This window comes from Mus caroli, unplaced genomic scaffold (assembly GCF_978045245.1).
Source record: "Mus caroli unplaced genomic scaffold, Mus_caroli_1 scaffold_3, whole genome shotgun sequence".
Taxonomy (NCBI): domain Eukaryota; kingdom Metazoa; phylum Chordata; class Mammalia; order Rodentia; family Muridae; genus Mus; species Mus caroli.
In genome coordinates this window covers 134,084,325-134,107,827 of record NW_028227258.1, presented here as the reverse complement: position 1 = coordinate 134,107,827, position 23,503 = coordinate 134,084,325, and the positions used below count along the sequence as shown (strand labels likewise).

The 23,503-nt window shown below is 42.5% G+C and overlaps 1 protein-coding gene across 3 annotated transcripts in view; it reads left to right on the top strand.

Annotated features, from left to right (window-relative positions):
* The window catches only part of Pld1 (phospholipase D1), a 191,949-nt gene that overhangs the window by 160,816 nt on the left and 7,630 nt on the right, over positions 1-23,503 (top strand). For all 3 annotated transcript variants that reach the window (XM_029475235.2, XM_029475236.2, XM_021157475.3), the window contains 4 exons: positions 8,444-8,557; positions 10,913-10,962; positions 16,107-16,241; positions 21,935-22,088. In XM_029475235.2, the coding sequence (XP_029331095.1) occupies positions 8,444-8,557; positions 10,913-10,962; positions 16,107-16,241; positions 21,935-22,088 (453 nt within the window). The remainder of the gene's footprint in view (positions 1-8,443; positions 8,558-10,912; positions 10,963-16,106; positions 16,242-21,934; positions 22,089-23,503) is intronic.

Genomic DNA, 23,503 nt, shown 5'->3' with positions numbered 1-23,503 from the left:
AAAAAACAGAAAAAAAAACCCCAAGGATTTCTTCTATCTATCTATCTATCTATCTATCTATCTATCTATCTATCTATCTATCTACACTGTGTGCCCAGTCAGATGCTTCTGTGCTCCCAGCACCAGGCTGAACATTCTATAGTTTTTGAAGCATGTGGCCTCTGGGGATGAACTCAGGCCAGGCCATCATGCCTACAGCACAAGTACCTTGCTGACTGAGCTGTCACCTCAGCCCTAGAACATTTTTCTCTACCATTTCAATTTGCATCTAAAATGTTGAAATATTCCTAAAATTCTAGCACTTTTGAGCAGGAAGGAACTCCAGTGTGTTCTGATTACACATTTCCCAGTAGTCCTGTGAGCTGAGTCTCAAGGTAAGAGAGTCATAAGAGCATGGAAGGGCAGTGCCATCTCTGGCTATTATACCTTCTGTTCACCAGATAACTTGAAGTCTGTGGGCTGGTTTTCTTGGGCCTGGCCACGACAGAACTTGAGTCTTTCAGGCTCCTGCAGGGGGTAGAGGCATGAGGGCTGAGCCTTTGTCTTTCTCTGTAGATTTCCTTTGCCAAAGACCCATCCTTAGCAACTACCCTGGTTTAGTGTTTGGACATGGGCTAGCCTAGAGCACAAAGCAGCTGGGAAGTGTCAGTAGACTGCCAGGTCTGACCAAAGACCATAGGCCCTCAGCCAGGTCCTTCCCACCTCTGGTGGTTCCGAGTCCCCATGCTGCCCCTCTGCTAGGCGGCCTCAGTTTTATTCCAGCATTGGAATGAAGCCTCACCCCAGTCCCTCAGAGCCACTCACCTCCTTTACTGTAGTCATCCTTCTTCACAGAAATGGGATCCTGCTAGGTCTCTGTGATGTCACCCATGACCTTGAGTCTCAAGCCTATACTCAGTCCACTGTGATGGAAGAGAAGCCTGGGGAGTTGCTGCAGAGAACATGCTTGCTCTAATCCATGAACCAGTCTCAGAATTGAAACCAGCTCCCAACCCACTTGAAACATGCCCTTGACAATTCAAATGTGTCTAGGGTAGGCAGAATAAATCATGACCCTCTGACTCAAGCTATCTCTTTTATACCTTTGCTGAGTAACCCAAGGGATAGGATAATCCCCTTCTGGTGGAAAAAGAAATATTTTAAAGCACTGTGGGTCATAAATTAATGGTATCTGGGGACTATCTCAGGTCTCCGCCTATTTTGACATCCCTGCTTTGGAAGAAAGCCAGGTGAGAGGAGTGTGCCTCTCACATGACTATTACCAGAAACTTGATATACAGTGAAAATGGGCAGTTGACTTCATGTGTCTGCTAATACTGAACTGCATTGAAAACTAGTCTACTAAGCCACCTTTAAAACATGCAGCTTTAAAAGCTGTTTAACCTTTCATGATGGCTCTTACAACTCTTGGGGGCGGGGGTTCCGGTCAATGCCTGCTATGGACAGAAGCTAACTGTGTTCTGTCCCTGGGGACCTTGGGCACTCTCCTGCCCTGTTATCCACAGACACAGGCCTCCAGTCTGTCAGTTTGTTTTCCTAGTGTTGTTTCTTCAGAAACAAAAATAAGAATGATGGCTATGATAGCAGTTAGGTGATAAAGCGCTAGTTAATGTGACATTATTATAGAATTCCTGGGCCGTCCATCATCTGTAAACAGACTACACACTCTAAGGCAAGAGTATAGAGTCATAACTGCTAAATCAAATTCTTATTTGTGCTAGAAACAGAGACTCCTAGAAAAAAAGTTTAATGATCTGTATTTTAAATTGTTAGGTACAAAATGTAGAATAAAACTTGCTTTAAAAAAAGAAAATTAGCTGGGTGTGGTGGTGCCCGCCTTTAATCCCAGCACTTGGGAGGCAGAGGCAGGCAGATTTCTGAGTTCGAGGCCAGCCTGGTCTACAGAGTGAGTTCCAGGACAGCCAGGGCTACACAGAGAAATCCTGTCTCGAAAAAAAAAAAAAAAAAAAAAAAACCAAAAAACAAAAAAAAAATCTTTTTAATTAAAAAAAATCTTTCCTTTTGCTCCCAGGCACTGGCTCCTAACTGACTTCCTCTGCCTCTGGGTGACCAGCTAGGACTGTAGTGAATTCCTCTTTCTGCTGGACTTTTATATTCCCTTTTAAAACAGTTTTATTGCATGTGTGTGTGTGCATGTGTGTATGTGTGTATGTGTGTGAAGTCACACACATGCCACAGGACATGAGTAGTGATCAGAGGACAACTTGTTGGGGTTGGTTCTCTTTTCACCACGTGGCTCTCAGGGTCCACGTGGGTTATCAATCACCTTTATCCACTGCACCATCTTGCTTGAGATGACACACCTCAAAGCATCATGAAACTGCCCTGTCAGTTCAGGTTTGCTTTGTCCTGGGCTATGCTGCTGTCTGCCCTGTCACTCTGGGGTGATAAGAAAGCTTTACATTTCATTTTAATTGAATTAAAATGCTAGAGAGTCATTTTTGAGTCTTTTTTTTATTTTTGTGAATGACTTCATTCAATCTTCAACCTTGTGGGGCTGGACATAAAGCCTCTCACCCTAGAGAGGATGCAGCTGAGACTAAGTGAGCCACACAAGACCATTAATAGGGGAACTAGGTCTCAAACCCTGTCTCTGAGTACTGTGAAATGTCTCCCATAGGCTCATAGGTCTGAACACGTGGACCCCCTACCATTGGTGTTGTTCGGGGTTGTACGTCCTTTAGGCAGCAGAACCTCACTGGAGGAAGTGGGCCATTGCTTGTAGGAGCTAATGTGATGGTGCTATTTGCTTGAGACAGAGTTTCTTGTAGTCACGGTTAACCTTGATATCACTTATAGCCAAGAATGATCTTGAATTTCTGATCCTCTTCTCGCCATCCCTCAAGCCTGGGGATTACAGTCATGTGATTCCAGGGCTGAATTATGCAGTGATGAGAATCGAACCCAGGGCTTTGTGCATACTAGGTAAGCACTCTGTCATGTGAGCTAATCTCCAACACAGACCATGGAGTTTTATAGCCTGGCCTTGTGTCTTGCCCATTCTGTTTTCTGACAAAGGAGACAATGTGGCTAACAGCCTTAGATTCCTGCCACCATGCCCTCCCCACTCATGATGGACTATGGGCCCTCATTACTGTCAGCAAAAATAAGTCATTCCCTTAAGAAGCCTTTTCTTAGGTGTTTGGTCCAGCAACAAGAAACGTAACTAAGTCACTGGGACTTTAGCCTCTGCTCTTCATCACCGAGTTCGAAGCTTCCCTTGTGTCTAAGGAAGTACACACTTTTGATAAGCTTTCAAAAAAGCTAAGAGAGGTACTTCATTTAAAACACACACACACACACACACACACACACACAAATATTATGTTTCTTAAAGTAATTACTTGGTGGATAAAATTTCTTTTGGTTGGAGGAGATCTCCATCCTGTAATTTTCATATCCTATAATTTTGTGCTGTGGGAAGGCATGCCTGGCTTGGTGTAGCGGTGTGCTGAAGGGTTCGAGCTGCAGTTATCAGACAAAGAAGGGAGCACATGTTTGGTATGACAAGTTCAGGCTCTGCTTTTTCCTGTGGGCTATCATCTTCCCAGCTTCAGACAAGGTTTGGAGAAGAGGTTACATCAGGACACAGATGACTACAAATCCTGGCAGGGGAGGCTTTGTTTGAGATCATTTTATTGCTTTTATTTTATTCCAAAACAATCTTATAAATGGTCCTCTCAGCCTCTGGGTATAAAAAGGAGCATAAGGCTGGGGCCAGCAAACATTTTGAGCCTGAGTTTGTGTCCTATCTGGGGTTGGAAGAGAACAGTTGCCTTAATAAATGGTTTATAGGGTCTCATTTGGGGTTATGTCTTGGCAGAGGTTATCAAGCCTGGGGTAAGGTTGAAGTCAGATGTGCTGGGCTAACCCAACCCTCTTACATGTCAAAGCCTGCCATTTTCAAAAGACAAGTAATGAACAGACTTCTATGTGTTTGGGTACAACACAGTCTGTCATAGCCCACATGGCCTTTTGTATAGTAGGTAAATATCAGGGTTGAGTTGAGTGGACATTTCTAGCATACCAGTAGATTTCAGCCAAGGCCCTCATCTATACATAAGAACAGGACAGGGCAGAGAGATGCATTGCATCTTTGAAGATTCTCTAAACACAAAATGAAAAGGGGTATGTCCCGAGAGACTTCAGATCTGAGTCCAGCAGAACCCATCCCACCACAGTCTAAAATGTGCCAAGGAGTCCCACATGCGACTTCTCTCTTTCTGACAGCATTCATCATTGCTGCCCTGTCTGTTTCCTCAGTGCCTCCCCATTCAGGGTGCTGAGCCTCCTACCCTGACTGTTCATTGATGCAATGACTGCTCATTGCTACAGAAGCTTCTCTGGGGTTCCTTCAGGTCCTGAGACCCAACCTTGAGCTGATGCTATTTCTCCGGCCTGCCCTCCATGCAGCAGAGAGCTCGGGCATGAGGGAAGAGGCATTAAGAAGAAGAGGATTACGCCGGGCGTGGTGGCGCACGCCTTTAATCCCAGCACTCGGGAGGCAGAGGCAGGAGGATTTCTGAGTTCCAGGACAGCCTGGTCTACAAAGTGAGTTCCAGGACAGCCAGGGCTATACAGAGAAACCCTGTCTCGAAAAACCAAAAAAAAAAAAAAAAAAAAAAAAGAAGAAGAGGATTTCCTAAAGAAGGGCAGGAGGGGATGGAGAGGCCTTCACCTACCCGGAGGGAGCGGCTACTCTTCTTTGAAAGGTGCAGCTTTAGGACAACCAAAGGCCTTAAAGTATTCTTTTCCAAAAGCCTACATCCATAGGGTGGAGAGAAGTTAGTCAATAAAGCTGGAGCTAGACCAGCATGAAGACTGAGTTTAATCCCCACAATCTATATATAAAGGCTGGCCATGGCAGTATAAACTTGTGATCCCTGTGCTGGGGCCTCGAACAGCTGAATCCCTGGGATCATTGGCTGGCCTCCTCCAACTGGGAAGTTCAAAGTCAATGAGACTCTGTCTTTTTTTTTTTTTTTTTTAATTATTTAAGATTTATTGATTATATGTAAGTACACTGTAGCTGTCTTCAGACACACCAGAAGAGGGCGCCAGATCTCGTTACGGATGGTTGTGAGCCACCATGTGGTTGCTGGGATTTGAACTCTGGACCTTCGGAAGAGTAGTCGGGTGCTCTTACCCACTGAGCCATCTCACCAGCCCGAGACTCTGTCTTAAAGACCATGTGGACAGGTGCTGAAGGGGACACATGAGCTTGGCCTCTGGCTTCCATACACATATGTAGGCACATACATGTGCGTTCACACACATGCACAAAATCTTAACACACACACACAAATAAATATATTTTAGAAATCATATAAAATAAATAGAAAGGAAGTGGGCTGGGGCTTGTTCTAGTTCCTGTAGAATCCTGCTTAGAATGAAAAAACAATTTTCACTAGCTCACTCATTTTTTTATTTTTAATTAAAAAAAAAAAAACTGTGTTTGTTTATTTTCTGAGACAGGGTTTATCTGTGTAGCCCAAGTTATCCTGAAACTCCCCCTGTAGACCAAGCTGGCCTCGAACTCAGAGGGCTAATAATGCAATACTGATAGCAGCTTTATTCCCAACATCCACAAGGCAAAGCAACCCAACAGTCCACTAGCAGATGAATGTGTACACACAATACAGAAGAATATTCAACCACAAAGCTGAAGGAGCTCTGAAGCATGCCACAGTTTGGGTGAACCTTGAGGGTAGTGTATTAAGGAAAACAAGTTAGACCAAAGTGGACAAGCCTCATGTGATTCCTCATATATGCAAAAATCCAGGTAGAGTAAACTAGAGATAGCCAGGGACTCTAGGGGGTGGGAGGTGGGGGATGAAAGCTGGGGAGTAGGAATGAAGGGACTTCTATCTGTGATGATGATGAAAAGCTTTGAATAGGGAAGGCATCATGTAAAATTAGGGCCACAATTAATGATGAAGACTCTTACAGTGGACAGAATGCCCAATTTTATATTTTATATATTTACCATAATGAAAATTCAAATGAAATATAATTAAGAAAAATATCAAGTATAGTTTGACCTACTTTTTGCTGAAATGTTCTTTGAATCTGACTCCACCCCCATCCTCCCAGCCAACAGAGCACACTGAAAGCATGGGTTCTCTACTGAAGGCTGCCCCAAATAGAAAGCTATGTGAACCTCCACCCTGTGTGTTGGAACAGGTCAGCCCTCAGCACAGGCCATGAGCTTGTCATGAATGAGCAAGACACAGAGCTTATGGGTCACTTCCTGGCCACGGTCTGGGAAAGAAGTGGCAGATGTGACCCGGTTCTGACTGCAGAGCCAGGCAGCTCCAATGAACAAGGTGACCTAGAAGTGCTTCCATCCTGGCTAGGAGCTAAGCTGACTTGCTTTATTAGCACGTGGGTGGGGTACTGTGGACATCACTGGAATGACTATGGGACGTCTCACAGGAATATACTTTTGTTAAGTGTCCACTTGGGTTCATGCGGTCTTTTAAATGTGGACTGTGGGAAAGTAGCTCAGGGCTTCCTGTTCTTCTCCTGTGTCCTGTTTACCATTTAAAGACTGTGCCTTCTTGCCTAACCAAGGCAGTAACCAGGGCTGTTCACATCTTCTCTGTATTCTTGCCAACTCAAACTATGTTTGCCATCTAGTGAGTAATCCCTGACATTGCAGCAGTTTCCCTCAAATGCCTCATTTCTCAGCCAGACTTTTCATACTATGGTCCCTTTGATGGTCACTTCTGCCCTGTGTTGTCATGAATATATGGACATTTAGACCCAGCTGTTAGGTCTGACCATTAGAACAGAGAAAATTCTCACAAGAAGGGTCTCTTCCTCTGTTCACAAGAAGACGAGCTATGACCATTAGGTATAATAAACAGTTTAAGCAGGATGACCCTTGAGAATTAGCCAGCAGAGAGAATGTGCTCAAGCAAACTGTATTTGTGCACTGTGAGGTATCCAGCATCCCCCTCAAGCTTTCTCTTTTTCCTGTGTATTCATAAGCAAAGCCAGAAGCGTTAAGAGTTTGGGACTCTCGCTGTACATGTTGCCTAGTGGACTATCTAGCCTGTGGTCAAGGATAGCTATAAAGTCAGCCTGATGCAAAATGTTAAACTCACACAAACCATTATGAGAGGGTTTTCACTAACTCCATTTTACCATTCCCCAGCATAACCTTAGTCGATGACAATGTCCTGCCTTGGTGTCAAAAGGCTTGATATGTCTATCAGAGCATAGTGTTCTGGGCTTCTGAATACACATCAAAAGAAAGAGCTGCATTTTCTTCTATTGTTCTAGCTGTCATTAAGAAGCTTCGGTTTCCTTTAAAAGGTGGCCTGAAGATACTGTGTTCTATAAGCTGGGGATTTGAAAATGAACACTGGCTGGGACTTGCTCAGTGGGTAAAGGTGGTTGTCACACATGTCTGCTGACTTAAGTTCGGTCTCAAGAGTCCATGTGAAAGAACAGTGGGAGGCGAGAACCAGCTCCATAAAGTTGTTCTCTGAACTCCTCACATGGGCTGTAGCGTGTGTGCCTATGCCCCATATACACAATAATAGTCCTTTTTAAATAAAGTATGGGCCATTGAGATAGCCCAAACGGTAAAGATGCTTGCTGCCCAGACCAATCTCTGAATTCAATCTCCAGGATTCACATGGTAGAAAGAGACAAGTGAGTCTCACAAGTTGTTTTCATACACTCTCTCTCTCTCTCTCTCTCTCTCTCTCTCTCTCTCTCTCACACACACACACACACACACACACACACCTGTGCATAAATGTTTTAAAAATAAAATAAAAAATAACAACTAGTCACTCAGAATTCTTGAAGAATTCCCAGTAACATTCTGGGGCTGGAACCTCAGCATTCCTAAATACCGATGACTCTGTTTTGAAAAACACACTGAATCCTATGTGTATATTTGCTTCTAAGACATAGGCACCGGTACCCCCACAGTTATGAATCAAATGCCCACAATTTGCCAAGCTGTGGACTGCATAACTTAATAGTAATTATCTCTATATATGTCTATGTATCTATGTCTGCACATATGGATACACATATTTAAATAAAATCCGATTTAAAATTATATAGTCTCATTATAGTAACACCCTTTTCTAAACTTTGGTATAAGTCACTTCCTACACCCTCTTTCATGAGATCAGCAAGATTTATTTTAAACTGCCTTCTGTCCTGCAAAGTATGATGAATGTAGAAGAGGAATCTGACACAATTCCCCCTTTACTCCCAAATTAAGTTTATCATACAGCATAGCACTCAGATCCCATAGTGATAGCTGGGATCCAAGAGTCATCCAAGCTGAGTGAAGAAGGCTGTGTGGAGGCATTTTCTTTGTCCCTAAAGCCCTGTGGTCTGCTTGGATGGTGATGTAGCTGCTACTTGGTTTTATTTCTTTATTTTTCTTTTGCAGGGAAGGCCAGAGATATCGGGTGTACATTGTGATACCGCTGCTGCCAGGATTCGAGGGAGACATTTCCACAGGCGGGGGGAACGCTCTACAGGCAATAATGCACTTCAACTACAGGTACCCTGAAGGCCAAGGAGGGAGCTACAGTGTTTCTACTTATTTGCTCAGTAATGCGCTTTTAAACCTTAGTCTTTACAGGGTAATGAAATTCAGATGTCGCAGTTATCCATGGTGGCTCTGTCAAGTGTAACAGCACCAAAATACTAGTCATTCTGTGTATGTCTCTTTCTGTCTCTGTCTGTGTCTCTGTCTCTTTTCCTTCCCTCCCGTCCCCTCCCCTCCCCTCTTCTCCTTTCCTTCCCCCTCTCCATCTCACTATGTGCTGCCTGGAACTTGCTATGTAGACCAGGCTGGCCTTGAATTTCAGAGCTACTCCTGCCTCTGCCTCCAGAATGCCCAGCTAGTGCCTCTTTTGTATTCATTTGAATACATCATATTAATGAAAAATATCTATGCACTAATCCCTTTATTGTTTCCAGGAAGTAGAGAAAAATAAAACAGGAGAAGTAAGTGCTAACACAATGCAGGTACAGTTTGAGCACCTTCAGTTAGAGCAGAGAGGACAACCTGAATATTTTCTTTATGTTTTACACTTTTCTAATCATCCTTTTAGGGGTTATGAGGGGGAAGAATGAGACTTTATAGTGGACCAAACAGAGACGGGTTCAAAGCCTTGGGCACACTTGGGTGGAAGGTGACATGCACCTTGCTTGGCTTCAAAGGACCCCAGTTGCTTCTGACAGTTTGAGGTGCCTTTGGGTGGGATTGTGGTGGTGTTTGATGGCCCAGGATGTCCTGAAACTCCCTGTGTAGCTGAGGCTGACTCTGAACTTGTGATCTTCTTGCATTTACTTTCCAAGTGCTGTGAGTATGCATGTGTGATGGATTATATCTGTGTGCCACCGTGCCTGGTTTGCAGTGCTGGGGACGACCCAGGTCTTCCTTCCTGCCTAGTAGTTGGTTTTGTTCTCCCACTGACTGCCACCTCGTGCCTGTTCACCTGCCAGGATTTTAAGTGAATGATTAGTGCTGATGCTGGTTCCCAGGGGTGAATCCACCTGGCTACAATGACAGCCTTTGGTCTACACATTTGGGCTGAAGATGGGTTCATCTCTGCTGTTGTCTGATGTGGGGCATAGCCCTGTCACATTGGTGATGTTTAACTGCACTCTGTCTGCTTTCTTGGCAATTCAAATATTCCTTTTGGAATATTGTCCGCTGTGATTATTTCCTATGACTGTTTCTTGATATTTTTGAACCAGCTGAATGATATACACACTTGGCTGCTGTTCAGCAACCCAAACTATAACCTTTCGTTATGAAAAACATATCTATTTGAAGGCTATCAGCCTTCCCAGGCATGCTGTATTAATTACTTTTATACAACAGGCAGATGGAACGAAGAATTTTTGTTTTCTTTCCTTTTTATATAATTTTTATTATCATCCAAATCAAGTATTTTCAATTTTAATTTTAAAATGTTTATGAGCACATACTAATTGTAAATAATACTGTGTTTGCTATAACATTTTCTTACAAGCATCTAATAATTTGATCTTATCTACCCCCCACTTTTGTCCTCTGTCACTCAGGCCACCCGACCTCTTTTTTGCTTTGCTTTCCCCTTCCTCTTTCTTCTGTGAACCTGTGAATTCCTTTAGTGTTGTTTGCGGGTGCATTCATGAGAGGTGATTTGTGGTGGCGTGAGCATCCTGGTGGCATGCCACTGAAGAAAATGCCCCCTGTGACATGATAGAACCTCAGGATGGCTGGTGCCCCTTGCTTGTCTGTTAGAGTCATCAATATTTAACAGTTTGAGAGACCAAAATTCCTCAGCAGAGCCAGTTATTTAAACCTTGATTTTTCTCATGTCCAGGTTTTTGCTGACTCGATGGAAATAGCCCAGTAAAATAGTTTGCTCTGTCCCTGGTGCTCTGCCAAGAGTTTGCCCTTTTCACCCCCGAAAGCAGGATGACTGTATAAGTGCTCTTATCTGGGAAGACTCCCAAACTTATCGTTCCCGTCACAAGGTTTTCTAAGGGAAAGTTCATGCAGAGCCCATCTCTCTCCCTAAAACCTGGATCAGTCTTATAACCCTTCCATCAGCTCACCTCAAAATAACTACCTTGGTTTTTTTCAGTAACATTACAAAAAACAAAAAATGCTGTTACAGTTGTAACTTTTGAAAATGGGCATAGCACTTTCTCATGAAAGTGCATGTCCTGTTTCTGCTTGGGTTAGGATCATGTCCACAGGTACTGATGTCAGACTTGGTTATTGGGCATCTCCATAACTGTGCCTTTACAGGTGTGGGGACCTCTGTAACTGTGCCTTTACATGTGTGGGGAACCTCCACAACTGTGCTTTTACACATGTGGGGACGTCTGTAACTGTCTCTTTCCATGTTTTCAGAACCATGTGCAGAGGGGAGAGCTCCATCCTTGAACAGTTAAAGCCAGAGCGTAAGTCGTGCTTTTTTTTCTTCTGCAATTGTTTCAAGGGAACATCAGGAGTTAGCAGGATTAGAGGTGGAGAGGATGCTGACATACCCTTTGTCCTTTTTGTTCCATCTGGAACCTGCTTATGGAATGGTGCTCACACTAGTAGGAGTAGGCCTTCCTACTTAACCAATCTAGAAAGCCCGTCATGCACACATCTCAAATGGATAAACAAAAAACTATCCTGGCAAATGTGAATGTCACATAGTGTCTTTACATGTAAGCCACCTCACGAAATGCTCAACAGAGGTAAACCATCTTTTCTCATTAAATTGCCCAAAACAGTGTTCAAAGGAAAACACCCATGCATGAGGTATGTGAGTAAGAAACACTAGAAATACTCTGCAACTTTTATTGATTGATTAACTTTTATAATATCAACAATTGCTGAGCAGTCTCACAAGGACTGTCTGTGTGCATTCTCCACTTGCCTCCAGCACAGTCCTGTATGGGTCATCTCTGTCTTAAGGATGAGCAAAACACTTCTATGAGGCAGGCCAGTGGTTGCCTATTGCATCTGTTTATGCAGAAGTCCAGGGATTCTCATAGCACTTTCTTATACTTAGTGAAAACAGCCCATGACATAACCATCTTTGTGATCTTTGAGACAACTATAGATGAGGAAGGAAACACTGCTGCAGCTCTTCCTACACATACACTCAAGTGGGTATGAGAAAAAAAAGAAGGAAAGAATGAGAGAAAAATGTTTGCTCCATATATATATATACATATACATACATATATATACATATATATATATATACATACACACACACACACACATATATATATGGGACCAGTATCCAGACCATGTAAAACAAATCTTATAACTCATAGTTAAAGAGAAAATTAGCTCATTTTTAAAATAAATAAAATACCTAAATAGACATTTAATTTCAAAGAGATGCAGAGATAATTAGTAAATACATGAAAGATGTTTAATATCACTTGCCACTGGGAAAAAACAAGTGAAACTCACCTTGAGATGCCTTAACCTCCTCTAGGATGGCTAAAATGACATCAGGTATTGTCAAGGACGTATGAACAGTGGGATCCTCATACATTGCTGTTGGGAATTCAAATTGGTACAGTGTCATTTGAAAACAGTTCGGTAGTTCCTCAGAACTAGAGTTCCAAATAAGCCAGAAATTTTCTCTAATATATATACATACATACATATACACTGCATCTATTCAAAATTTGCATATGAGTGAGTGGTCATAGTCAAAATAGCCAGAAACCATACAATGTCCAATAACTGATCAATTATATGATCATTATATGAGCTTGTGTGTGCATACATGAAGGCCAGAAAAGCACATCAGATATCCTGGTCTGCCATTCTCTGTCAATCATAGTGATGGGCTAGTACTGATAAACTATAAAAAGCAATGAAACAGTATGTGCTACAATATGGATGAATCATGTAGGTACTGGCCTAACTGAAGGAAGTCAGGCACAAGAGGCCACATGTTATACGGTTGCATTTTTATGAAATATCTTTACTCGGTGAATCCATAGCAACAGAAAGAAAGTTTTATGGTGATTGCTAAGGTCTGAGGAGAGTAGGTAGAATTGGATGCCAAGTAGGTGGGCATGGGGAGAGAAAAGAAATGTCTTAAAATTAGGTCATGGTGATGGCTACATAGCGCTGTGAATATACTTCTTAAAAATCCAGACATTCAGAACACAGACCTAGTACAGTGGTGCACATCTGTAATCCAAGCATTCAGAAGAGGGGGAGGAAGGTCATCCTTAGACAGGTCACCCCCACTCAAGGTCATCCAAGGTCATCCTTAGATAGACAGGTCATCCCCACTCAAGGTCATCCAAGGTCATCCTTAGATATACAGCATGTGCAAGGACAACTTGGGATATATGAAAAATAAATCTCAAAAAAAATCTGCCTCAAACAAACAAACAAAAAAATCTGTGGTATGTGGCAGTACTTGACTTTGAGTCAGCACTTGGGAGGCAGAGGGAGATGGATCTCATAGAATTGGAAGGTAGCCTGGTCTACATAGTGAGACCTTTTCTCAAACAAATAACCAAAATAACAAAATAAACAAAACCATCAAAAAAAATCCATCTACTGAACCATAGTCTTTATTTATTTGCACTTCTGAGATTGGATAGAAAGCCTTGTACACACAAAGTGGGCACTCTGCCACTGAACCTTAGTCCCAGGCCTGAATTGTACAACTAAAAGTGGGAAATTTCATGCTAAGGAACTTTAGGAAATATTTATAATTTTTTTAAGTTTTTAGAGGATTTGTTAGCTTTAAAAACTATAGGACCCCACTGAGTGTGATAGTGTGTGCCTTTACTCTCAGCACTCAGCAATGAAGAGGCAGAGGCAGAACTCCGTGAGTTCAAGACCAGCCCAGTCTACATAGTGAGTTCTAGGACAGGCATAGTGAGACTCTGTCCCTCAAAATAAGTAAGTGAGTAAATAAATAAATAGACTTGAATTTCCGCTATCATATATGCACACACATGTCTATCAGTGTTGGAAAGTTTAGGAAATTTTTACTTATGGTGTGTTCAGACACAGTTATGCACATTGCCTAACTGTACCCAGGAGAGAGCAGATGTCCCAGAGTGTCACCTTGGTCTCTATGGGTTGATGAATCAGTTTATATAAAAGACATACTGAAATAACAGTGTAGGAAGGCACCCATACTGCTAATGCTTGTAAGGAGCCGGTGAGGGTACAGGAGAGTCAGGAATCAAAGCCAGTGGCTGCTTTTCTTTCTCATCCTGCACTTGAATAAAGCGGTTTTCTTTAGCTCCAGACCCTTCATCTCGCCTTTGTCATTCAGGGGAAAGAAATTGGATTTTAACTTAAGAAACAATTTCAGTGGTAAGCCTGCTTGAGGGAAAGTTTCTAAGCACCCTGAGAACAAGTCACAATAAGGCCTCTCTGTGGGGGAAAGATTCGTGTTCTAAACGTGGAGAGAGAAGATTAATTACAGAGTGCCCTCTTCTGAAGCAAAAGATTGAGTTGCCAGGTTGAGAAAGTTAAGCAGCAGCTTGCTTTGATCCCTGACTCTCCTGTACGTTAACAAAAACAAACCTGGCAAAGGCCAGATGAAGGGTCTGAAGCTAAAGAAACCCGCTTTATTCAAGTGAGGATGTTGCCCGGTTTGTTTTTGTTAGCTTGTGGTGGGCCTTCTCATGGCTGTCCTAGATCTCATTTAACCTGCTGCTGAAGTTGAAACGCACCTGGAACTTAAATGCTGTTCTAATGTAACATGTGTTAACATGGAGGGATTGTGAATATTTCATGTATGTAGGACTTTTGTTTTCCTGTATGTAGAATGGTATAATGTGAAGCAACATCAAATCAGCTCTTTTTGTCCGTGCTCTGAGATCGTCCACACACATAGATGAAGGATGATCTGTCACTGCCAGACTCCCCTTGTGAACCTAAGAATGAGTTTCTTTCCAAGATACCTGAATTACTATAGCATCCGTGGCAAAGTAGAAAGCCTGCATAAGAAATGGGAGGCACAGCAAACAGACCATGAGTTTCCACTTGGTCTATTACTGTGTTCATAATCTCCTAAAGAAAAAGATATGATACGGAATGTGATTTGGCTTGGGTCCTCTCATTTGTTCTGGGGCTCGGACTTTGTGCAGAACAACAGCTTGAGGGAGGGAACCATAAGACCTTAAGACAACACTCAAACGGTGGTGGTGACTATAGTCGGGTGTGAATTGCAAGTCTTGTCACATGATGAGTGAGTCTGTTAGTTGAGTGAGCTGCTAGTCACAGTGCAAGCCTAGAACTGTTCACTCTAAACAAAATCTCCCTCTTACCTATCATTAATGATTTAAAAGGGAGAATTCGTTGACAGTTGCATACATGCCTACAATGTGTTTTCATTTTTACCTCTTGCTGCCCTCTCTCATCTCCTCCTTCCCAACCAATCCCAGTCCTGCTTTCATATTGTTTAGTTTTCCAGTGACTCACTGAGAGTAATTAACATTGTCTTCAGAAGTGTAGACAACTTTTCCGTAGCTACACCACTGAAGAAAATGGTCCCTCTTTCCCCAGTCACCAAGTGCCAATAGCTCTTCAGGGAGGGTTGGAACCTCATAGGCCCCGCCCCCACCCATGATGTAATGTTGCTGGGTCCCCATCTTGTAATGGTAGTCAGAGCTGCTGTGAGTTCCTAAGAACGGTGGCCATGCATTTAAGACAGCAGTTCACAGCACTCCTCCCTCTCCCAGGGGAAGATTCTTTAATTGGCAACATTTCTCTGTAGCCGTAGTAAACAGTCTAAAATGCTTTGGGCGCTGAATGTGCTACATATATTTTATGGTTCTGACATGAACTTGTCCTCTTGAATCACTGAAATCTTGTGTTGTCTTTTCTGACTTCTCTCCTCAGTAGTTAACCCACGAACTCGTTAAAAAGTTCAAATTGGGGTATATTTCCAGATTGCATCAGCCAAAGAAAAAAGACATTACAGTATGATTTTTAAAAAAATGTAGTCATTGTCCTCACTAGCTTTAATGACATAGCATAGAGTCATCTCAGAAGGGAATCTCAAAGGAGGGATTGCTTATCTCAGATTCGCCTGTGGACGTATCTGTAAGGGATTGTCTACTGTGAACTGCACCAACCCTTGGAAGGTGGTCTTGGGATGGATGAGAAAAGAGCTAAGCATGAGCCAGGGAACAAGCCAGAGAGTGAGGTAGCAAGCATCGCTCTTCTGGATCCTGCTTATGCTCTTGCCTGGAGCTCCCGCCCTGACTTCGCTCAGTGATGGACTGGGATCTGGAAGAAAAAGGCAAAGCCTTTCCTCTCCTAAGATGCTTTTGCCTACAGAGTTTTGTTACAGCAACAGAATGAAGCTGAGATACTCATCCAAGTTATTAATATAAATTCTCTTGTACTTTCCTGGTTAAAATTTGCAAAAGAAATGTGTGTGTGTGTGTGTGTGTGTGTGTGTGTGTGTGTGTGTACACATTACCATATTGTATACCTGTATTCTAAGTAACCTGCTTAAGTGGCATATATATCTGGGAAAACAAAAAAATTGAGGTACCTTAGTTGGGCATGGTGATATTGATTTTAGCATTTTTCTTTTGATTCCCAGTTGGTAATAAGTGGATAAATTACATATCGTTTTGTGGTCTGAGAACACATGCAGAGCTGGAAGGAAACCTAGTCACCGAGCTCATCTACGTCCACAGCAAGTTGTTAATTGCTGATGACAACACAGTTATTATTGGTAAGTGTGTGGCCTGTGGCTATGCTTTTTGTCACTGACAGCCGTCTGCCTCAGTTGCCCTTGCTTCCCCATACTTCCTCGGCAGCAGAGACACTGCCATATAACACTGGACTGTTTCAGAGACAGTTCTCTTCTGTTGAATTCTTCCTAAACCATTTTGTGTGTTTTTGTTTTTAATCTATAAAGTATTAGAAATCAGAGCAATGAAAGGGACTTTGGACATATTACAGTACTACAAGCTGGGGCTTAAACCATTCATTTATCCATATGCCTGATCTCATTGGTACTCTCAAAACGTTTGCTTGTTTGTTTGTTTGTTTGATTGATTGATTGATTGATTGATTTGATTTTGTGTGTACTGTGCATTTTTGTGTGGAGGGTCCTAGGAATTGAACTCCAATCATCAGGCTTGGCTTGGCAGCAAGTGTCTTTACCTGCTGAGCCATATCACTACCTGATCTTATTAATTTTTCATTATTTCCTTACTTTTATTTTGAATCCATGTAAGTAGATTTCTGGGGTTGGAGGGAGAGAAAATCAGCAAGGAAAGTATTTCCAACAAGAGAGTCTTGTGGGTGTCTTGTGTTGATTTCACATCCATTTGACCTTTCCTACAGATCCAGAGTTGGGTAACCGTCAAGGTCAGAAAAGTGTTAAAGTATTATTGTTGTCTGTGTACTTCCCAATACTCTTTCTAATGCCTGTGTTTTGGAGACCCTCAATCAAGATGTTGAACCATGAGCTTTGCTGAGATCTGTGGAGTTGGAGAGAGAAGGATGTTTCAGTGAAATGACATAGCCCTATTATAAGATCAGTATCCTTCTCTGATTAAGGATAAAGATGTATGTCTATAGAGCACTCTTCCTGTTCCTCTTTCTGGCTCCAGAGAGAGGCATGCACATTCTGGATTGGATCTTCTGGGTCAGAGGGTGTATACTCAGCCTCCTTCTAGGTTTATATACACTGGACATCCTGTGTTCCCATTACAGGATTATTTCTCATTTAATATTATGTTACATGAATGAACACTAGAAAGGTGAATAGGATGCAGAAAATTAATAACCTTTCCTACTTAGTGTTTGAATTGCTGCAATGAAACGAAAAGCAAGTTTGGCTTACACTTCAACACCGTAGTCCATCACTGAAGGAAGCCAGGACAAATATCCAGACAGGGTAGGCATGTGGAGGCAGTAGGTGATGCAGAGGCTATGGAGGGATGCTGCTTACTGGTTTGCTCTTTATGGCTTGCTCAGCCTGCTTTCTTATAGAAACCGAGGCCATCAGCCCAGGCATAGAACCAACCCACAATGGGCTGGCCCCTCCCCACCAATCTCTAATTAAGAAAATGGCTTACATTCAGGTCTTATTGAGGCATTTTATCAATTGAGGTTCCTTCTTTTAGATGACTCAAGCTTGTCATAAAACTAGCCAGCATGTTACCTGTCTGAAAGTGTGCTGTTGAGAGAATAGTGGATGGCACTTCTGTGAGTCCTGCTCATCTGTTTTAAATAAAATGTAGCTTCTCGGCTAGATTAAGACAATTCCCTAGTCTTTAAGAAACTAAATGTCATGAAGTGTTTTGACAGTTTTTGGCAGTTCTATGCCTTTTTCATCTCTAGCCTCCACGGAGATAAGAAAAAAATTATCATATCTAACAGTAGTGAAATGTTTTATCTGGAATCTAATTTTGGAAAAATGTAATTCTGAACCAAGAAAAGGTACATATCTCAGTGTATATAGGTGCGTACATGTATGTATATTTCTGTAAACATGGCTTGAATATCTCTATATATGCATTTATATATAATTAGAAAGACTGGAGAGATAGATTCTTTCAACTATTTATGCAGAGTAGTTTCTAAGAAGCACTCGTTGCTTCTGAACCTGTGCGTCATGAACCTTTGGGACGCAAACATCCCCATCACATGGGGTTGTCTAAGACCATCCATAACAGTACCAAGGAAGGAGTAACAGAAATAATTCTATGGTTGGAGTTCACAACTACACAAGAAACTGTATTAAAGGTTCACAGCATTAAGAAAGTTGAGAACCACTGCTCCATGGGGACTTACCACCTATAGTTGATAAGTCAATTTCAAATGGATCAAAGAGCTCAACAAAAAACCAGGTACACTGAACCTGAAAGAAGAGAAATGAGGACTAGCCTTGAACTCACTGGCACAGGAAAAGACTTTCTAAACAGAACACCGTCGGCACAGGTACTAAGAACAATTAGTAAATGAGACCTCATGAAACCAAAAAGCTGCTGTACAGCAGAGGACGATGTCCTCCAAACACACTGAGCTACAGAATAGGAGAAAAGCTTTCGCAATATTCATCTGATAGTGGGTTGGTATCTATAATATAAAAAGAACTCAAAAAACTGGATGTCAAGAAAACCCAATTTTTAAAATGGGCTACAGATTTTAATAGGTTTTAATTCTCAAAAGAGGAAACACAAATGGCCACGTAGCACTTAAAGAAGTGTTTAACATCCTTAGTCATCAGGGAAATTCAAATAATTTAAACTAGTTTGAGATTTCATTGTATACCAATCAGGATGGCCAAAATCAATAAATGTCAGCTCGTGCTGGCAAGGATGCGAGCAAGGGGACCAGTCCTCCATTGCTGATGGGAGTGAAGACTTGTACAGCCACTATGGAAATCAGTGTGGTGGCTCTGCAGGAAGCTGGGAATCAGTCCACCTCAAGATTCAGCTATCTTGAGCATACACCCAAAGGACATTTTGTCCTAGTACAGTGACACCCGCTCAATGATGTCCATTCATTTATAGTAGCCAGAAATCAGAAACAGTCTAGATAATGGAAATCAATTCATTCATAATGGATGAATAGTTAAAGAAAATGTTTTGTTACATTAACACAATGGAATGTTACTCAGCTGCTGAAAAGTTAAATAATAAAACTCACAGGTAAATGCATGGCGCTATGGGGAAAATCATCCTTAGTGAAGTACAGATATGGAATGTATTCACTTCCATGTGATGTTAGCGGTTAAGTCTTCAATAATCAGGCTACAACCCATATAACCATGGAAGTTAGCGATAGAGTAGGGGCTGGAGGGCAGGGATGCATCTCCCTAGGAAAGGGAAATAATATAATTATGGACAAATAAGGTGTGTGTGTGGGGGGGATAGAATGGGAGGATCAAATTGCCAAATAATGGGGACTATGAAGCTCCAGCTGGGTAGCTCTCATCATCCAGGAATGAGGTTTTGGCCAAAAGAGCCACATGGGAACCCATGTTACTGCCAAGGCTCTTGGTTCTCCACAAAACTGAGAGTAGGCCCTGTTACTGATGACAACTGCACAATTCATTGAACATGGAGAAGTTGAGGTGGTGCCTTCCTAATGGTGCTGGAAGGTACCCTGCATGCTACCAAAGGAGACAGGTCAACACCAACCCAGCTACACATCCTTCTATCTACAGTGGTAGGACCCACCTGTGATACAGGTAGTACAGAGCTTGGGAGAGTGACAAACCAATGTCTGATTGGAGTTAAGGCCATTCCATGAGATGGAACCCATATCCAGCACTGCTTGGGTGGCCAAGAACCTGACACTATGTAGGCCAGGTATCTAGGGGAGAGCAACTATTACTATTCTCATAAAGGACCTTGGCACAAAATGACACCTAATGACATTCAGCTATAGTCCTAGATCAATGCCTTGCTCAGCCATCATCAGAGAAGCTTCTCCTGCAACTTGACAATAAGCCGAGAGTGGGAGTCTTTAGAATACTCAGTCCTAAATGGGGTGTCCCCATCAAATCCTTTCCCTCAGGGCTCAGAGAAACCCACAGAAGAAGGAAGTGGAATGATTGTTAAGAGCCAGTGGGGATGGAAGACACAAAGGAAACCAACATTACTAGACAACAGGACTGACGCATCTAACCTTACAGAGACTGTGCCAGTGTCCATGGGCATACATAGGTCTAAGCCAGATGAGAGGGGGAAGTGGACACTAGACCCCATCCCTAACCCAGACTCTCTGCCACTGAGAACTGCTCACAAAGGGAAGGTTAGCTTCTTTCAACAGTTTCACTGGGCCCTATGCCCAGTAGGTGGCCAACAGAAAAACTGAATTCAGTAGCATTGGTGGTGGAGGTAGGGTGTTCTTTGTCTCATAATGCTTTGCCTGGACTGTTTTGTTTTGTTTTTTTAACCTTTCAGGTCCTTTGAATATAAATTACATTTTTTGGTTTTGTGATTTTAAGGGATTGCTGTGTGTGAAAACTCTGTGTCTGTCTCTATCATGTGTTTCTTTGGTTTCTTGTCTTTGTTCTATTCTAGTTTGTTTGATTTTGTTTTATCTTATTTTATATTATTAGGTATTATATGCCTGTCTATTTTCAAATGATAGACAGGGTGTGGATTTGGATGAGAGGGGAAGTGGGTGGAGGCTGGAAGAAGGTGCAGGGGGGAACCATAATCACAATATGTGTATGAGAAGAATCTATTCTCAATAAAAGAAAAATACAGAAAAATGCATACATGCACAGAAGTCTGAAACAGTCATTATTAAAAAAAAGAGAGAAAAGAAATAGCTTAGAATTCTTTTATGTAGCTCTAGAGTCTCTACCTGCTGACATGCGGTGTGGTTGCATTTTACTCTTGGTATTTGTTTCTCTGAAATAGTAAAGTAATGCGTTTTGTTTCTTATATCTCAGCTCACATGTATTACATAATTTCTAGCTCCCCTTTTTGCTGTTGTTGTTTATATATTTACCATTTGCAGCTCTGACAGGCCTGTCCTTTCTCTTCAACTGTAGCTACTCCCTGGTTTGTTACTATTATTTTCTGGCTATCACACGAATCGCCGTCATTTGTGTTAAAGCATGGTCAGTTTCTGATGGTTTGTTTGCAGAGCTCATTTATGCCGAAACCTCAGTTTGTTCACCAGTGCATTCTGGGAACTGAGAGCAGGGACATGTTCGAGGCTGGACACGCATCTGGGAGCTGTCTGCAGATGCACAGGCATGCAGAGGCAGCTCTCCCTCACAATCGAACGCAGTCTTTTTCAGTTAGAGGGACTTACCTTTAAGTCCATGGCTCCTTCGAGGCACCAGGTCGTGGCTCTTCGTTAGGATAAGGAAATTTGACATTTTTAACTTGTTCACAAACCATCTTCTTTAAGTCACTTCTGAAGAGGTCCTTCAGCTGAAAGTAGAACAGAGCCCCTTGTTCCGGCAGCGCACCTCCTTCAGCTGCCCTCGAAGCGAGCTACCTGCTCCACCCGTATTTCAGTAAAGCTGCCTCTGAGGAGTTCCCTCAGCGGTGTGTGCTGCACAGCCATTTGCTCCTTTACTCTCTCAGTTGGTCCTGGTGCCAATCACCTTGCTCCTCCACATAGCCCTTTTCTCTTCCATGGCATTTTTTGCTCTTCCATGTTCTCCCTTGGTCCTCCATGTCCTCACTTGGTCCAGAACCATGCCGGGTGCCATCCCCTAAGCTAATCACTGACAAAGATGATGGCATTTCAATGGCTGGCCTAGAATATTATAGTTCATACTTGGGCTCATCCTGAGGAGGCCCCCACATCCCTAAACTGCCTCTTCCCTAGATGACTTATGCAGAGTTGGGGTTTTGTGAGCCACAAAGCATGGAGTGGGAACGTATGGTCGGTGGCTGTCACGAGAGGAAGCTTGAGTTCGTCTATGGATTCTCCTTTTAGGTTCTGCCAACATCAATGACCGGAGCATGCTGGGGAAGCGAGACAGCGAAATGGCTGTCATAGTGCAGGACACAGAGACGGTCCCATCGGTGATGGATGGAAAAGAATATCAAGCTGGTCGCTTTGCCCGAGACCTTCGCCTGGAGTGCTTCAGGTCAGCCCTGCAGAGCCGTGGCTATATTATTAGTTCCACAGAGCAGGGGCTCAGGGTTACCTTCACCCTTGGCTCCTCTACCATGCTAGGTTCTTTTTTCATTTACAACATGTCCTCAGAGTGGAGGATATATATATGGCTTTAAACATACATACATGTATTTTAATAGTCTATTATCTTTTTTTGTACAATAGCATGAATTCCCCTTTTAAATGTAATTGGTTTATTACAGACCAGGTCAAACTATATAGGTAGGATTTGTGTAAGATTTTAAAAGTAATTTCACTTTTTAAAAAATCAGAATATACAAGGTGATCTAGCCTGTGAAAACACTCCTCCCAGAAAGTCTGAAGGTCTTAGTCAATCCCCTCAGCTCACAAGGTGGAGAGAGAGAATCTTCAGGCTGTCACACGTGGAAGGAGAGAAGTGACTCCCACAAGGTTTCCTGACCTGCACAGGCACTGTGACATGAATATCTGCAGATGAATTACAAGAATATATTAGGTATTACCCAAAGAACTCCCGTGGTTGCTGGTCTCAGATTTAAGTGTGAGCAGTACACTTCCCTGGTTTGAAAGGACTTCTCTGGTTTTCCACAAGATAGACAGAATACTGACTGCTATGAAGCGAGACTGTGTGACCCTAAGGGATTAAGAGCTGTTGCTGGCCCTGGTGAGGTTCTAACTCCTTCAGTTTGTTATCACGTGCTCTTCTTTCACTCTGTTCAGTCATGGTACTTCGTTCCTCCATTGCTCACTGCTGTCTGGCTCCTTCCCTCAGAACTAAACAAAGAACAGGTAAAACCCTTTCACATACATTAACCCTACATGGTCTGCCAACACCTTGACCTCTCTCCCATCTGTAGACCTTGGCAGGAGGTCTATAGTTTATGATTCTAGAATTGTTCCAGCTGTGATGTGATTTCACTTGAGACCTGTGAGGGATCTCTGTGACCATCAGGACTGGCAGAGTGAGACAAGAAGGAAGTCTGATTCAACATGATTTAGTTAGCCATTATTGGTTCAGACTTCTGCTTTCCGACCCTAAGTAGTTTATCGTAAGCATCTTTAAATATAACACAATTTGGGAAAAAAAATGTTTCCTGATATAACATAATGCCCTGTGCACAAAGAGGCATAATTGCATCACAACTGTTTTCAAAGGACATGTCACTGCCTCCATGAAGACTGATTCTAGACCTAAGCTATATGTATTATCTATCTTAAGGCCCTATAGGAGGGTCTGGTGTGGTCTTGATCATATAGATAGCACAGAGGTCATTTGGGCTATTAGCCACCTCTGGTCCTGGTTGTGGGAGGTTGATCTCTTAAGCTCTGACCTTACAGATAACACAAAGGTTACCTAGACTATTAGCCACTTCACATCTTGCCTGTGGGTGTTTGGTATGGCTTAGC